The sequence below is a fragment of the Abrus precatorius genome, unplaced genomic scaffold (genome assembly GCF_003935025.1).
Source record: "Abrus precatorius isolate BTA unplaced genomic scaffold, Abrus_2018 Scaffold11, whole genome shotgun sequence".
In the NCBI taxonomy this organism is placed as follows: Eukaryota; Viridiplantae; Streptophyta; class Magnoliopsida; order Fabales; family Fabaceae; genus Abrus; species Abrus precatorius.
The window spans coordinates 27,680,898-27,692,028 of NW_020874303.1; the positions used below are offsets into that span (position 1 = coordinate 27,680,898).

The 11,131-nt window shown below is 28.6% G+C and overlaps 1 protein-coding gene across 1 annotated transcript; it reads right to left on the reverse strand.

The window, feature by feature from the left end:
* Positions 1 to 6,495: 6,495 nt before the first annotated feature.
* Positions 6,496 to 7,923, reverse strand: LOC113856393 (3-ketoacyl-CoA synthase 12-like). The gene has a single exon (XM_027488190.1). It carries the CDS (start codon positions 7,903 to 7,905, stop codon positions 6,496 to 6,498), a length of 1,410 nt encoding a protein of 469 aa, XP_027343991.1. The 5' UTR covers positions 7,906 to 7,923.
* Positions 7,924 to 11,131: the final 3,208 nt, after the last annotated feature.

Below are 11,131 nucleotides of genomic sequence, written 5' to 3' on the forward strand. Positions count from 1 at the left end.
TCACGAGAGATCTATTTGATCTATTTTTATTTATTTATTTACTTGAAATAATAATACACATACTAAATAACGCACTCAATATTTTTATTTATATATATATATATATATATAAACGAGAGAAAATTAAGTAAACATAACAATATAATTGTAATGATAATAATTAATAATGTTATGTCATTTTTTAAAATAAATAAATGAATTTTAAAAGGAAACAGATAAAAAGATTTGAAGTGTGTATATTTTAACTTTCGGCCAACTGATTGGTTACCTAATACCTAGGTTTACAAACATTTATTACTTTGTTGACTTTGTTGACCGCACAGCTCATGTCATGCCAGTGTCATTGTAATTAAGACGGGTTTCACCTGGATAATTCAAAAACAAAAAAAAAGTCGACATTAAAAGAAAGTACATATTATTAAGGTGAAAATTTAATTTAATAAAAATATTGTTAATAATATTTTTTATCGTAATTATTATCACAAAAATACTTTGTTTGTTAAATTATTTGTATTAAATTAAATTAGTAATATGTTGTTAAATTAATGGTTATTCTCTACCATTCTCCCCTCTGCTTCTTATTGGGTGCCCACCTGTGTTTTGGGAATTTTTCATTATTCTGCTCTGCTTCAATGCTTCATGTTAATATGTTATTCTGTTTTTTTATTTCGGAAGGATAACTCATAAGAATCAAGTCATTTTCTACACCAACATGACGTTCTCTGATCTTGCAGCTCTGCTTTCCATTTCCAAAGCCGATTATTTTATTTTAAGAAATAATATTTTCTTACAAAAATTTTCAGAGTTAATGTTTAAAATATTAAAACGCTAAGACTTCTTGTAGAGTAAATTTTAAGAGAAAAGTGTTTTATTTTATAATAATTTTTATTTGAAAATTTTTAAATATGAGCAAGAACTTTTATAAAATTTTGAAACTTTTAAAAATTTATGTTCAAAATTACTAAATTAAAGAGTATTTAATAAAATTTTGTTTGAAAGTTAAATTTAAGATGAGGAGAAGGAAAAAAATAATTTTTTTTTCTCTTTTACTCTTTAAATTGTTCATTTTCAAATTCCTAAACAAAGTATATATTTATTTGAATTTGATGTTCCCTTTACAAAGGTTTCAAAATTAATAAAGTATTATAAAAAAATTAAAATTTTCATTTCAAGAAGTTGACGATAATAACATATTCTTATTATTTAGTTGAATTTATTAAATGATATGAGTTTAAATTTTTTTTATTCGGTATATTTTTATTTAAAATTTTTACATATTTTTAAAAATAATAACATTTAAACTTGTATTATAAATATGTGTTTGCTGGAATGGTCATAGTCTCATAGATTGTAATTGAATTCAAAATGATCGAGTTCATGTTAAAATTACCCACATCAAGAAAAAGATACTGCTAAACGAGTTTTGTCGTGGTTTTATTTACAAAAAAATATGAAAATGTGTGAATATTTTAATACTTACTTTACAAATGTTAAAATTAAAAAAAAAAGAGAGAAAAACTATACAATGAGTTGAGAACAAATATTTAACATTGTTACTTGTATAAATTTGTATATTATTAATATTAATTGCATAAAACTTTTGAAGTATATTATCATGAAAAGTTTTGATGGTGAGTATTGTTAATTCTTCATAATCAAATTGTTCACTGAAATATTACTTATTTTATTAATTTTAAAACAAAGACGTACTCAAGCTTTAGATTTTTATTTAACTTAAATACAAATAATCAATTCAAGTATAAACATATAAATAATGTCACTAGTTATATAGATATAATTTTAAAAATAATATATTTTACTTTAGTCAGACTTAAAAAAAAAGAGTAAAACATTGCCCATTACTATCATTAATGGCCTATGAGGCGCAACAACGACAATGGTGTACCTAACTTGGGTTTTATCATTGTGAGTTTAAATTGGCAATTGACAGACACATGTGAGTTTGTTGTAAGCGATTTATATGACACGTTATATAGTTGTGCAGTTGACTTTCTCTTCCTCTAAAATTTATACTTTTAATGTGTGTATTTTTTTTAATCTATAATAACTAATTAGTCAGACATACTATGATTGTTATTAATCAATATTTTTAAGACATTAGTTTAAATTTATTAAATGGAATTTTTATTAAAAATTATGATAATATTATACTAATATTAATAAAATCAAATATTATATTTTAAACAAATATTTGTTACTTTCTTAAGAAAAGGGCTAGTAAAAACAATTTAAGTGCATGTAGAGTATTATGTTTATATAATTTGAAGAGTGTTAATAATATTTTTTAAAATAAATTATTTTATTTTAACTAAAATATAAAATTATTAAATAATTTTTAAACTTAATTTTTTATCAATTTAAATTAATAATAACAAATATATCTAAAAATTTATATTAAAAAATGTCATTAATATTTTTAATTGCATTTGTCAGACCATATTACTCTATGCCTCTCAGATATTGTTGCGGTTTTTTATTTATTCATCACGGACGTATGCATTTATATATACGAGCATGTCTCATTGTTTTTTGAAAATTTTAAAGAATTTAATTAAAATGTACTGATAGTATAAATTTTTAAATGTTATTTTCTAAGTATATTAATATATTTTTAAACATTCTATTTAGTAAATATAATTAAGCTATAAGTCATTGAAAATTATTTTTAAACATAGCATGTCAGCTTATATATAATTAAATACAACAATAGTAATATTGTTATTATTTTGACCTCAAAACTATTTTTTATATGATTTTTTTAATGTAATATTTTGAAACTTTATTAGTTTACTTATATAAAATTTGGGGATTACTAACCTATTTAGAAGTAGGTTTATATATTGAATTAAAACATCTTATTATAAAATATAATTTTTCATAGGCTCTAAGATTATATTAGAATTTTAAAATTTTAAATCTTAAAAAAGGTCTTCATTTGATAAATAAATGAGACTCAAATTATAGATTTCCAAAAAAAAGTCATCACCCCCCCCCCCCCCCCCCCAAAAAATCTAGCTTAACTCACCTCGTTTTATCCTATAATAAAATTACAGTCAAGATCATAGCAGTGTGTTCTTGGATAATTCTACATTCTTCAATCTACACGTTCCTCATATGCCTCGAGTATGTCTTGTTTTTATCACAGGGAATATAAATCCTGTAAAATCCACACTTATGGTTACGTTTGAGTTTTTGTTCTTGTTTTTTTGTATAGTTATTTTATGCTCTCTCTTCTCATAAAGTATGTGTTTTGGTTCCTGTTATTATGCATGTTATGAACTTTTACATTACATTAAATACATATTTAATGTTTTTCAAATAATGGAGAAATTACATTGTCACAATTTTATTAATCAAAACTTAAATAACTTCGATCAACATTATATATAATATAATATTAGTAAATCACCATTGAAATAAATATTTATCAATTAAAATGATTTTATATAATTTTTAATTTATTGTTTTACATTTTTTTTATAAATATATTCACACACTTCACTTGATACTCATTAGTTACATACATAATTTTCTGTTCAAAGACAATTATTGATTTTTATTAACGTTATTCGAGATCAAAGACAACACAAATTCTGAATTTATTAGAGTTTCTTTAAATTATACATAATCTGAAAGAAGAACATATCTTTTTAATTAGCAGCATTAAAATGTAGTTTTTGTCTAATAATAGGTAGTGTCTTAGTAATGTTCCACCACATGTTTTTTAAAAGGTATATTTCCTACTCTTAAATCACTCATCGCATTATTTAATAATAATACTGGAATTAACTATTTTAAACGAAGAAATTCATTTTAAAGAGTAAAGTAATGAGTTATATACGACTATTACATGAAAATTTAACAATTAAAATTTAAATAATCATATGATCTATTATATGTTCATAAATTTAACTCACAATTTCACTCCTAGATTTTTTAATCAATAATTATAATTTATCATTTACTGTTTAAAGTTAATCCCACCTTCTAAAGGAATCAAATCCAATTTTAATAGGTTACATAGGTTTTGATTTCAAGACAACAAATCTAAAGATATACGCATTAATCAGATAAAGCTTAGTGGAATGAATTTTTTTATTTATTATTTATTCATAGAAAAAAATTCTCTCCCATTGGTCGTTGTTTTTCCATGACATAAACGGGTTTTTTTTCCCTATTTATATGATAAAAGGAAGCAATATCTATGATAAATGAAATATGAAATGAGGTGTTTTTCCAAATTTGAGAGGGAAAGGAAAGAGAGAGAATACATGAACAGCATCCACAAAATGGTGTAATATATAGCAGAAACTAATCCAAATGATATGTGTGCTATGATCAGATCATCGCGGCCATGTTGGGTGCAAATTTAATTTAGAAATCTGACAAGGTACAATTAACTACAATATATTAGTATAAATAATTCACCAAGCGGTGACTTATAACAGTTGAAAACTTGTACGATGGGCAAACACTATAAACTCAAACCTGCAGTTTCAACTATGAAAGTAAATTCTTATAAGCTGTTGGAAATTTAATGCATGTTTGTTGAGGCCAGTTGGTGCTGTCCTGTCTAGTCCTGGGGTCCATCACATGGTTTTTCCATATGCGAATGTTTCCCAGCACAACATTATCAAACCCAATTCATGAACCATATGCTCCATTCCACTTCTCAATTTTGCATCTGTTTTTACGACAATTATTTAATATTTAGCATTCAAGTTTCATTAACATTCAATATGTAAACTTTAAAAAACAGAACATTCATAAGTAATCCAACACAAAGGTTAAATATGTTTTAATTCAACATGACACATTTAAGATTAGTTCTACGCTGGTGCTTATAACTAAGTACCAATAAATGATTATGAATTGAGCATGAATTGATAATTAAAATTCATCACCGGTCATAATCATTCCCAATCTTCTAAAGGCGAGAGTCGCAAAACCTGACGTTGGGTAATTTATTAATGAAGTAACGAATGGGCCAGAAGGGCAGCACCGAAAACCTAGTACCCATTGACGCCTTCAAGGATGGTGGTGGATTTAATTGAGTAACGCTGGCTAAAGGGTGTGTGGTTGTTACCAGTGAGGGGGAGAGAAACACGTTAAAAGCTGGGGTTTCTTTGCAAATTCCTATCTTTTTAGAGGGACCACGTTCTGTTTCTACGAATTTCAAGCATTTTACCTATTTAGCAAGTCCTCAGTCATAATGTACTTTGTAACGTAAATTCAACATCTCTTATTGAAGCTTAAGGGGACCATAATTTCTGAGGTGTATGCAAGAGTTGCCCTGTTTTATTTTTCTGTCAGTTTTCTTTTGCCCCGCTACAGTGACAAGGATACTGTCTCACTAGCGTAGTGTTAACTACTCCCTTTTCAAAGAATTCGCATTAACTCTCCCCCATTTATGTATGTTTCACATTCTCCTTGTAATTAATATTGCCAAATATATCATGCTTTGTAAGTATTTCATTAAGGATAAATTTATTTAAATTAATTTTTTTATTGCATAATTTATCGTTTTAAAAATTTATCAAATAAATTATTTAATATTTCTCATTTTCCTTCTTATGTTTAAACGGAGATTATTATAAAAGCTGGTCACGTGTGTTTCACATGAGATTGTCGTACGTTTAATCAAGTCTGAAAACTTTCACTGCCTCAGTGTCGGATCTCATAAAACTGCTTTGAACTAAAATAGCAGACTTTATTGAGAAAAGGCACGTAAGACATAAGACATGCTTTCATTTTCTACGAATTCAAATCGGCCATTGCACAGAGACGAAGGACAAATGTGCTGTCGATTTAGAGGAGATTGACTTTGACCGGAATGGAGGATGTAATCAAAACTTGAATTAAGTATGACGTGACATTAGAATACAAGCTTCATTACTTAAACATTCGATAATCAATACTTTTATATCTCAAAAATATTTTTTAAAATTAAAAGGACAATAACGAATATCTCTCATTGGTTATAAAAAAGGCTAATTATTTGAAGTGATGGGTAACATTTTGTCTCTCAAACTTTTCTTAAAATAAATAAATACAGGAAAGAAATCCATGCACATCCCCTCAAAACTAATCGTGTATTGTACGAGTTCACAAGGAATGGATGAACATTATACATTTTAAAAGAGAAGTACAATATTTTATTTACCAAAAAAGGGAAAGTATTATCACATATCCTATTAAAGCAAATCAAAATTAAGAAAAGGAAACCACAATACCCTTTTAACAATGTGCCAGGCTTGAGTCATATTAGCAACGGCACACCTTATTGGGTAATGAACCTGTGAGGGATTCATCAACAATAAGTATAGTTTACAGAAAAATTTAATCAAGCTGCATGGTGTGACATTGAAGCCTGTTAGGAGATCTAATTAAAATTTGGCCTTAACCTTAATTTTTGTTTCATTCTTTGTTTCACTTTTCTCCTAATTAAAATGAGATACACAATGTAACATAACATTACTTAAGAGAATCAGGAAATTTGAAGGTGCTTGCATCCTCAACATTGTTGATCCAACCGTACTTTTCCATGAAAGGGTTGGCCAAGGACTCTGGTGGGTAGTCATCAATGCAATCGTCCCACACATTATTTGTGTTCCCCAGATCCTTCATCACCTCCCACAAACAGCTGTTGCATTTAAAGCCAGCACCAAAGCTTATCATCAGCACTCTGTCACCCTTCTTGAGCCTCTTCTTGGCCTCCATATACCCCAGTACATACCACAAGCTACTAGCTGAAGTGTTCCCAAAACGGTGTAGTGTCATCCTAGCTGGCTCAAGATCATATTCACACAGATCCAAGCTCATTCCAATCCCATCAATCACAGCTTTTCCTCCTGTGTGGAGGCAAAAATGATCCACCCCAGTCTTGAAGTTCAAAGGGGATTTGTTAGATCCCATACCTGAAGACTTGAGTGAACTACTTCTCCTCAGTTTTTTTATAAGAGACACAATCATAAACCTGAGTAACTCCCTAGTTGGTAGAATCTTGGGTGATAACACCCTTAAGTTATCAACAAAAGCCCTTGTAGCTGCCTTGGGAAGATTTTTGGCAAGGTAAAACCCAAGCCTACCTTGCTCGTCTTCCTTTTGGTAGCAACTACTATAGGAATCTTCTTTAGCCCCATGATGGGTCCTCACCAAGCACTTCAACTTCATGATAGCTCTGTGCTTTAAGGACCTATTATTTGTCAAGAGAATGACACAGCCACCAGTCCGGAACAAACAGTTGGCAAGAATCATTGATCTGTCATTGCCAGCATACCAATTTGGACTGAGAGACTCTGAAGTCACCAAAAGAGCACACTTGTTCTTTTGGGACTTGAAAATATTCTTAATGATGTCCAAAGAAATAAGGCTAGCGCTACAACCCATGCCAGTGAGGTTGTAAGCCTTTATGTCTTGCCTCATTTTGTAATGGTTAATGATTCTTGAAGTTAATGAAGGAATAGCAGCGAACATTGACACATTCACCACAAGGACATCAATCTGTGAGGGGGAAATTCCTGACCTGGTTAGAAGCTTGGCAATGCTGTCATAGAAAAACTCCTCCATCTCTGTGATCCCATCCATCAATGTGGGATTTGCTTCACGACCCTCTATCACGTTACTTGGTGCATAAGTTTCCTCACCAATGCCTGAGCTAACAACGGCCTTTAGAAGGAACTTGTACTCATTCAGACCTAAGTGCGTGTTCCTTCCAATGATCTTCCCGCAGCACTCAGTTCCAAGCTTTCTTTCATCGCTTGGCTTGTACAGTTGGTAGTCCAATATGTAACACTCTTGGTCCCTTCTCTGATCAAAGAACTTCCAGATCAGGAAACACAAGTACAATATAGTAACACCATAAAGTAAAGTGAGGAACTCCATCGGAGAGAGTGAGTGTTTGTGTGTGTGTGTGTGTGTGTGTGAGAGAGAGAGAGAGAGAGAGAGAGAGAGAGAGGGAGGGAGGGAGAGAAAGACACAGGAAGAGAAAGAGGAAGAATGGAAGGAGTATAGTTAAGAGTTGCAAAGAATTTGATGGGTTTGAAATTCAAATGTACACGGTACTTTATATAACAAAGGAGTGTGAGAGTAATGGGTGAATGAGTTGGGCGTGTGAAGAGGCCTAAGACCAAAATGTCAATACTCAACACTATTGTATAGCTCAACCCCCAACAAACTTATCTCTTTGAAGCTTTCGTGTCAACTTTTATTACATGAAACAAAGGAAGCACTAGTCACACCTTGGGCATGTGTAAGGGATGAGTTCCCGAGTCTGTAAGTCTCTACACCACAAATAGGACCCCTCTCTCAACAGTTTTCTTCAAATGGTGGAATATATTATATTACAAGCCAGCTAGTTTACGCTGTAATAAAGAAATTGCAGCACTTGTGGAATTTCCATATAACAAAGTGAAAGGGCCACAGGTAGTAGGTTACCCGATATAGTTATCCACATTTAAGGAAGCAGAAATACGGTAGATAGGGGAACACAAGACACATTAATCTTACGTAAAATCATTATATAGAGATATCTTCTGTGATTAAAATAAATAGCATGCAGCCACGATTGATTCATATTTAAACACACAAATAGTATGGAATGGGGAGTGACGACTTTGTTTTTATTGTAGCTTCTAGGTAGTACGCACAATTTATTAAAATTTGTCTAGGTATGTAGCAATTTCTTTTTTGTTACACAATCCCTTGTTAAAATCAAGACCTGCTTTAAGTTAAGGTACTTGGCAATTAACATCAAGGGATGCAAGCATCATCCATTAGAGATGTAATTTATTAGTGAATTTTTTATATATATATATATATATACACACACACGAGAATGAGAATAATAAATTAAAACTATATAATAATGTATAGACTATGATTAAGATTATATGTTATTGAAGTTACTTAAAAAGTTATATAATTTTTTAAAAGTTAAAATTTTAAAACTTTTTTATATGAAGATTAAAAATAAAGCATAAAGACTAACTTGAATGTATAAAACTAATAAAGAAAAAACTTTGGATCGATGCTAACAATTGAATCTTACTGGTTAAGTCAACCATCATGAGCGTTGTCCCATTATTATGTTAAAAATGAATAATTTTACTGTGATATTTATTTGTGATTGTTGGTGAAAGATTAGCAATTAATAATTGAGACAAGACACTCATGTCAAAATTTATAATATCCATAAAATATTTTCATAAAATTATTTTATTTATTTGTTTTTATTTCTTTACGCATCTTATATTACTCCTCTATTTTTTTTAATCTTTCTAATAATTATGAAAAATATTATAAAAATTATCGTACACTTTTTTTTTTCAATGCGAAGGACCACTTTCTTATCATTAAAGTCAATCTTGTCTTTGTCATCATCATTATTATTATTATTAAAACTAATAAATTAAAGTAGGAATTTGAATTTATAATTAGTATTAAGGCTGAATCAAGTAACAAGTTCAAGTACGTTGAATCGGTAAGAATTGACCGTACTTAGTTAATTAATCGGTGTATGAGGTTTGAATATTGACCTAATAATTAATTAGCATTGACCAATATAATTTTTAGCAATAAAAATAATTACATATATAATTACTAATATATAAATAATGCACACATTTGAAAAATAATATAATATAATATTTCCATTAAATAATAGTTTTTAATTATTTTAACACTTCTTTTAATAATTTTAATGTTAAAAATAAACAATACAAATTAATATTAAGATATTTACCAAAATTTAAAAGCTTTTCAAGATTAATGCATTTTTATTTCATTTTCATCCATTGTAACAAAATAGAAATTAGAAATATAGGAAAATAGGAAAAGAAAGAGTTAAGAAAGATTGACATAAATAGATAAAAATATGTAATTAATAATATAGTTATTAATAGATAGAATTATTACAGATTTTAGGAATTAACTAATAACTTAAATAGAAAAGAAGAATTTATAGTAGTGACTATTATGTTGATGGTAAATTTTTTTAATGGGATGTAAAAGATTACAAAAATAAACTCAATAAAAAATTATCATTTAATAACTTAAATTAAAAAATATAAATATTTTAAAATATAAAAATATTTTGAAAAAAGGAATAATATTCTTACAAAATATATTTTTATATAAACTTAGACAAATTAAAGCATAAATTTATAAAATAACTAATATTTTTTAATTAACAAAATAAACAATGACATATTTTCAAAAATGATGGCATAGTTTTATTTTTTTATGTATAGTTTTGTATGAATAGATGTAAGAACTATTATATCTCTTTTAAAATTTTAAACAACCTCTTGATTGACTGAAAATAAACACTCACAACGTAACTAATTATTTTCTTAATTAGAAATAATGAATTAGATAGATAATTTAGTTAAACGTTGATTCTTAAAAAATATGATATATAAATTTTTATCATAAAAATAAATTAAAAACATATAAAAGTGATAAATTATCCGCCAATGGTTTGAAACACTTTCTATATTGAAGTCCCAAGAGAAATTAGCAACATCTTCAATAACATGCATGCATGAACTTTCAGAGTTGTGGCAAACGTAAGTCGAGTTAATATATGGCTCCATATGTCAAATAGGATCAGTTTGAAAATGATCGCAATATTGATCTCATCACACGCGCACGCCATTGGTTGCTCTTCGTTACGAACACGACAACTTGAAAAAAAGATTGTGACGTCATTATCGATCGATCAAGACTTGGGACATGTCTCAGTCAACTCTTTAATTCCTAACTAAATCCACACTTAATTAATAGTTGGATGGATAGGCTCAGTAGTCTTTTCATTTAGAGTCAACTCTATGCCATGCAAACAAAAATAAATCAAAATTAATGTAAGTTTAATGCCGTGTCTTTCTGAACCGAACAGTTGATTACCCAATGAGGCTTATAGTTTTGTCAATCATTTGAAGATGTCGAAATATATTATCATCCAAGACGTACAAATCTCGTTGAAAATGTCTCCTTAGTTTATTGCATATATGACCCCACTGTCCCAACCACGCTTTTATTAGCATATGCGCGTATAGTCTATCACAAATTACCCTTTTTCCCTTTTATTGCTCTTTTTTTTCCTGATAAA

What these genes read in the sequence shown, in the direction of transcription:
- LOC113856393 (XM_027488190.1), bottom strand. Translation starts at nt 7,905, where the DNA reads ATGGAGTTCCTCACTTTACTTTATGGTGTTACTATATTGTACTTGTGT.